Genomic DNA, 6,772 nt, shown 5'->3' on the forward strand with positions numbered 1-6,772 from the left:
AGGAGCCAGCGTGCTGAGCAATGCTTGAACTACCCAAACTGGTCAGAAACGGCACTTACAGGATCTTCTATAGGTAAAGCTCCGAACCTTCCCTATTTCTCATTTGCGAGGTTCTCGTCTCTTGTCCAGAAGTAGCTGACGTGCCTTGTTTGCCTGCTAAAGAGAAAACCCACTAAATGCTTTGGGCGTGTGCACTGGTACGATCTGCTCACGATAGACGTACAGGGGGTGCTGAGCTTGAGATATGTAGTTAGATTCTGGCATGAAATTCATACCAGCTTTCTCAAATTAAAGACCTCTAAGTTCTTCTGAGCATGGGCTGAGTCAGATCTTTGGACAGCCAGAGAACTTTAGTGGTGAAAACTTAGGCACCCGTAGGACAGAAGGGAGACTTCTGAAAACTCCATATCCCTGTAGTGGGGAGGAGGCATCTAAAATAACCTTTTTGTGACTTCTCAAGGAACTACAGAAGAGCATCAGTAATTGTAATGAGGTAAGTCAGTTAAATTAATAGCACTTGAATCCCATCTATGTAAGTGCAGCCTTCCTTCACTGATAGGACCGTTATTAGTAAATTTAATCTCCTCAAAAGAGCAGATATGACATGCCTACAAGTCTACAGTGCCTCGTTCAACATTTTACTAGCTTTGGTCATTGCTAATTTTTATTAGACAAAAAATTATTGTCAAAAGTTAGAACTCAATTTAAATACTGTAAAACTTGTGTCAGACGTGAAGAAGAATTTGTATGATGAGAAGGCACAGGGCAAGTAAGTGCATGAGGAGGTAGAATTAGTATGCCATTTTTCTGAGTCTCGTTTGTCTTGTGTGTCTCATACAAAGCGGCTGTTGGTCATCAGGTAAGGCTGCCCAATTCTTACGTTGCACTGGCAGGACGGAGCGTGGTCACGCAGCTTTCTCCGTGGATTTGCCCGGTGTGCAGAGGGTGCTTTTCTGAGAGAATTCTTGCAAACTGTACCACCAGTTCTTTTCTTGGCAGCAGTGGGAACTGGACTGCAACACTCTAGATAATCTCTTGGTAAATGTTGTGGATTCCTGATTTATTTATCACTTATTTATTATTTATTTCACGTCTAAAACAGATGCTTCTGAATGTCAGTTAGCCCACTCTGCTAAAACAAATGTCATGAATAAAAAAGCAATATTTTTTCTTTTCTTTCTTTTTTATTTTAATTTTGAAGGACAGTAGGCATACCTTGATTAGGACTTTTTTTTTTCTGGCTACGCTTCATTCCACATCATTTGAAGAAGCTGGATTTTGCCTATTCTACAGTGAGGGAAATAAGGGAGAATTTTCGTGTGGTTTTAGAATACAGATTTAATCAACTTTGTTGTACTAGTCTTCCAAATCCTTCTATGAAACAGTTATTTCTGCTTGTATAGTACCTCTTTGGTAGCACCTGTACTACTTTTAAATAAAAAAAAATTGGTTTTTTTATTTAACATAATTGTAAGGATTGTATATGTAATTTGGGTTTATTAAATTGGTTCGATGTGCACGATTTTTTATATTAAAGCATGTGGGGTTTTTAATGTTGTGCTCTTTTTTTATCCAGTCTCATTCTTCTGAAATCTTCTACTACTCGTTCTTTCTTACAGTGAAATAAAATATCTGTAGGAATGTGATGTAAATACTGAAATTCTTATGTATTATTTTTGCTATCACAGGTCACTAGTTTATCATTGTCTTTATTTCAGCTCTGGCTTGTGGTTTGTTTTCATATTGCTCTGAGCTTGGATGCATGGAGGGGAAAAAAGGCTTCATCTTTTCTGTTGTCATATATGATTATATAATATTTGGCTTGCAGATGCTACAAAGTTGCTTTTAAAACCAAACAAAAAAAAAAAAACCATAAAGAGAGCTTTGAATGTTTCTGCTGCTTTTCCTAGGAAGAAAACCGCAGGGTAGAGGTTAATATTGATGTCATAAATTTAATACTTTTTCTAGATACCAGCTTTATTTTCTGGCTGAAAACTTTCTAAAAATAGTTGTGAACTTAAGGAATTTGAATAGTCTTAAAGAAGTTAAAGACTTGCATATTGGCATTGTAATCCTTAATAAATGGGAACTGGTGATGTCTAAAGTTTTTCTTTTCCCTTCAGATAGGTGAAAATGGAGATCCTAAAGCCTTTCTCGTAGAAGTTTCTTGGCCAGAAACATATCCACAGACAGCACCAGTCATATCGATGGATGCTTTCTTCAACAACACAATGTAAGTATTTGAGACAGCTTCACTCCCTAGACTTTTATGTGGGGGCTTTTTGATTGACAAGCTTTTAATCAGCTGTCTAGATTATAGTTGAGCTTTATGGTTTCTTTTAGATCTTCAGCTGTTAAACAAAGCATATTGGATAAGTTAATGGTAGAAGTTGAAGCGAATCTTGGAACTGCTATGACATACACACTTTTTGAATATGCCAAAGATAATAAAGAATTGTTCATGGAAAATCAGCCTGTTAACACTGTGGTAAGTAGACAAACTCAGATTTTAATCTCTTGCTTTTAAAACTGCAAAAAATGGTTCTTACAACTCTAAATACTTCATAGCTCATCTTTAAGTTGTCAATCAGTATATTGGTTATACACCAGTTAGTGGTTAAACAGCGGCACAGAGAGTACGGTGCCACAGTGCTCTGTGGTCTTAATTGTTATGTTTAATTGTTAGCTTGCTGTTATACCAAAATGTTTGTGGGCTGCAGTTCTGTCCCACAAAGTAACATAAAAATGGAATCTTGGAGCAGAAGCGAAACTAAAGAGAGCTGAAACAGCATCTGCTTGAGGGCAAATTACTGCAGCCTTCCTGGGATACAATGGATTGCATAAGTGCACCTCCAGGGTCTTGAATGAGTCAGGCTGGGTCTATTTGTGGCTTCTGTGTTGTGTAAGGACATTATTGGCCATTCTGGTGCTACAGATTTGCTTTGAGGAAGAAGGAATGGTTTCCCTGTTTGGGAAGTCTGAATCCCTTCAGACTAAATCACACTCCATCATTAAATCTAAAAAGTTTAAGAGGTGCCCTTTGCAACTCTGAAAGGGAAGAATTCCAGTCCCCAGCACAAATTACAGTCATGATTACATGTTGATTAAAACTGCAGACTGCTAACAGCATTACTTCTTTCTGATGGGTCAAGGTATTTCAGTGTGTTGGGCTCAGTAATCACTGAGTGGTACAGTAACCACACAAAGTGGTATCTGTGGAACTAATATGCAAAATATTAACAACCATTTTTATCCTTCTCAGACTTCAGTAAGCAATAGTATTGCAATTGGAACTCCTGATGTGCCAGCCAGTAAGAAAAAAGAAAAAAAGGAGCAGTTGTCCAAAACTCAGAAACGAAAACTAGCTGATAAAACAGGTTTGTTCACTATAGTGTTGCTTTATTTGAGCAGCATGAGAATCCGAATTTGATAGCGGTGACATCTTGCTATAGTCAGAATCAGTAGTTACTTGTTTATAAGATTAACTACTTTAAGGCTGTGTTCTCTGTTTTGCTTGGTTTAGATGAATTATTCTTGCCTGGAATGTTAGTTCTGGTCAAATCAACTTTCTGTAGAGTAAGGATTTCAAGATGTCATTGGTTTTGTTTTGTTTTTTATTTTGGTTTGTGACAAAAGCAAAATTTTCAAAAAATAATTGTGAGAGGAGAGTATTTGGGGCTTCTAAAAATTCACTTTCAACAAAGACATGGTTTGTTGAAGGGTCCTCGTAAATACTTCACGTTATTAAAAATGTAATTTCTAAATTAAAGTATTTGTTTTGGAACCCAAAATAAAACATTTAATTTAGTTTGTATCCTCAAAATAGAGGTGCTTCTGCAGATACCGTATGCTTTCAATGAAATGGTAGGGTTTTGATTGAAAAGTGTTCAACATTTCAGCTAATCCTGCTGATGACTTTCATATGTTCTACCTTAATTTTTAATAATGATCTGGATAATACTGTCCTATTGCAGCAATAAGTTGTACCCTGTGATAGGAATTTCTGCACATAATTTACATAACCTAATGTATAACTGGCAAATTAAATGTTGACTGTATAAAGGAAAAGTTGTGTAAAATTTTGTTCCTTGGCAGAATGCATCGTTGCCGGTCTGCCCAGCTCATGTTGGAGTTGCCTTCTAAATTAAATGTCAGGTGGACTGAGGTGTTCTTCTTTAAACAGAATTACTTTGAAGAACAAGATGTGTTTAAGACATTAATATCTACTTTTGTCCTCATGGCTTCGTAGTGGACAAATGAAAGTTTTGGATCTTTAGAATTTCATGTGTTGGTTTTAAAGAAAGATAAAGATTCCCCTTAGCTTGTGTGTTGCAAATAAAACCTTCTTACTCTGCAGATAACAAAGGAGAGCTTCCGCGAGGATGGAACTGGGTGGACGTAATTAAGGTAGCGTGACTGCATTATATGCACTATTATTAAAATACTGCATATGTACATTAAAAATAATTTGTACATATATCTGAATAAAACTAACCTGATTTTTTTTTTTTCTTGCTTTTCTTCTTAACTTTGTTTGGATTTGACTGTGGTGTCTGATTTGTTTCTATATGTGTCCAGCATGTAAGTATTTTCAAGTTATCTTTTTTTTTAAATTTTAAAAATATTTGCAAGAAGTAATAAGAACTGTTACTCATTTTGGATTCTCATTTACATATTTCTTCAGTGCTTTAAAAGTGCATTAGAGTCAGAAGGATTTTGGTTCCTCTTTGAACTTTGTTGGTCTAATATTTCTTTTTTTATTTATTGAGCAATTAAATTATAATTTTCTGATGAGAGACCTTTGCTAGCCAAATGCACTGCAAATAGTCTGTCTTCATATGGTGACAGGATGTAAAATAAAGTTAGTGGTGCTGCCAGATTCTGGAGGGCAATGGGCGAGTAAGCAGAAAAAAGGAGCTGTCCCAAGTGGGAGCTCCTTGCTGTCTTCTACAAGCCTGGGCATTCTTTGCCACAACTCCTCCAGTGAATCATTCTTTTCTACTTGCTTCCTAAGCATTGACCTGTTCCACCCTCTCGTCTTTGCTGTTTCAGTGGAAATCAGTACAGCTGCTTGGCAGTTTTGAAAGCAAAGTATTTTATTTTATGCAATTATAAGTAATTCTCGGTGTAAGACCTAACACCGGTTTCTGTTGTCAAATAACAGCAAGTATTTGATGAGGGTCATTTTGGGCAGAGTCCTTCTGAGTTAAAAGTGGCTATTTGTAGTGGATATCTTGGATTCCAGATACATTTCATGATAGATGCACTGCATTTAATAATTATAAATAGCTTTTTATAAGAGAGAAATAGTAGAATATCTCTTTTTGTATTGTGTAAATTCTATATGGGAATTCTCTGAAATGTGTGGAGGTACTTTTTCCATTACTTCATCTTTTTTTATTTTGGAGAGCTGGTGATGGAGTCTTCAAATTAAATAGAAACAGTACCCTGAGGTTTTTCTGGGGTTTTGTGTTGTTGTTTTTTTAAAATCAACTTTCACATTCAGGAAATAAGCTCATTTAGTGTTTAAGCTTAAGAAATAATTTTTGATGCTTTTTAGTCTCTTGGTACTGAAGCACAATCAGTCTGTATTATTAATTAAATATACATGTGTTCTATGTAAGATGGAGATAATGTTCTTGTTTCTTAATAAATGGAATGGCAGTCTAAACTTTGAATACTTTCTTTTTGTGTCTCTTTTATAGTTAAGCAAAACTGGTTCTAAAGATGATGAATAAAGGACTTTGGTACAAGGAAACTCCACCTTTTAATACAGTGCAATTTTGGGTCACCATCTTTCTCTTAATAACTTTCGTATTTGTTGAAGTAAACATTTTATAAAGCTCAATTTCCTAACTTGCAAACCTAGTCACACAAGTTTGTGTTGGTCATCTTTGGGAAAAAAACCAAACAAACTTGCCTTAAATGGAGGTTAGAATGTGACAGAGGATATAGAGAGCCAATGTGATGAAGTGAATAGTGCTATATGCAGTGTTTATTAATTTATATTTTACTCTGTAGTAAAATCCTGTTATAGTGAACCCAATGATATTGTAAACATTTCCTGATGTTCGTATTCCAGTTGAAGAAAAAAGCACTATAACAGTGATTGGTCACTTGACAGCATAATTCATCAAAATAAATTATTCCATGGAAACAAGACCTTTGTCATTTGTTTATCTAATATGAATGTAGAATGAAAAGATAAAAATTGTTACATTGCAATCCAGACTAGAGTTTGTGGTCCCATTTTCAGTAGTTACTGGCTGAAATAGCAAATGCTAGCAAAAGCAAGGTCAGGTATTCTAGTCTGATCCAAAATGAGTGGTTACAGCAGGAGTATGTCATCTTTATTCTCTGCAGTGTCTGTCAGTCTTTCTCCAGTGTGCATCTTTACAGAAGGTCGGATATCTGAGGGGAGGGAAAAGTGCTTTCTTGCACGTGTCTCAATGAGCGTTGGGATTTTGTAGCTCTTTCATCGGAGAAATGGGTGTTCCTTGGAGGGGTTCCCTGACTGAGTGGTGGGACAGCGGGAAGAAGTCAGCGTTCTGCCAAATGTGTTGTGAGAACTTTTTTTCCTAATCTACTCTCTTGTATCAGAAAGAGAAATCATCTTTACTGTATGAACAGTTACTGAATACAAGATGCCTTAATGTCCTCTATTATTTTTGTTTGTTTTGAGATGAACTTTAATAAATGCCTATTTATCTGCTTTGGTATGTGGTTTGTTTGTTTTTTGTTTTGTTTTTTTTTTTAAATTGCCTACTGTACA

General features: G+C 35.8%; 1 protein-coding gene across 1 annotated transcript; it reads left to right on the top strand.

Annotated features, from left to right (window-relative positions):
* The first annotated feature begins 2,126 nt into the window (after positions 1-2,126).
* Positions 2,127-6,400, top strand: RWDD4 (RWD domain containing 4). Its single transcript, XM_010177846.2, has 6 exons — positions 2,127-2,233; positions 2,344-2,488; positions 3,263-3,377; positions 4,358-4,407; positions 4,579-4,581; positions 5,706-6,400. The coding sequence occupies exons 1-6, from the start codon at positions 2,208-2,210 to the stop codon at positions 5,736-5,738; spliced, it is 372 nt and encodes a 123-aa protein (XP_010176148.2). The 5' UTR covers positions 2,127-2,207; the 3' UTR covers positions 5,739-6,400.
* The last annotated feature ends 372 nt before the right edge of the window (positions 6,401-6,772 follow it).

The sequence above is a fragment of the Antrostomus carolinensis genome, unplaced genomic scaffold (assembly GCF_000700745.2).
Source record: "Antrostomus carolinensis isolate BGI_N321 unplaced genomic scaffold, ASM70074v2 scaffold18991, whole genome shotgun sequence".
Classification (NCBI taxonomy): Eukaryota; Metazoa; Chordata; class Aves; order Caprimulgiformes; family Caprimulgidae; genus Antrostomus; species Antrostomus carolinensis.

What these genes read in the sequence shown, in the direction of transcription:
- RWDD4 (XM_010177846.2), top strand. Translation starts at nt 2,208, where the DNA reads ATGGATGCTTTCTTCAACAACACAAT. An exon ending in GCTTTCTTCAACAACACAAT is followed by an intron (nt 2,234 to 2,343) that starts GTAAGTATTTGA and finishes GGTTTCTTTTAG; the next exon opens with ATCTTCAGCTGTTAAACAAA. An exon ending in AAAACTAGCTGATAAAACAG is followed by an intron (nt 3,378 to 4,357) that starts GTTTGTTCACTA and finishes CTTACTCTGCAG; the next exon opens with ATAACAAAGGAGAGCTTCCG.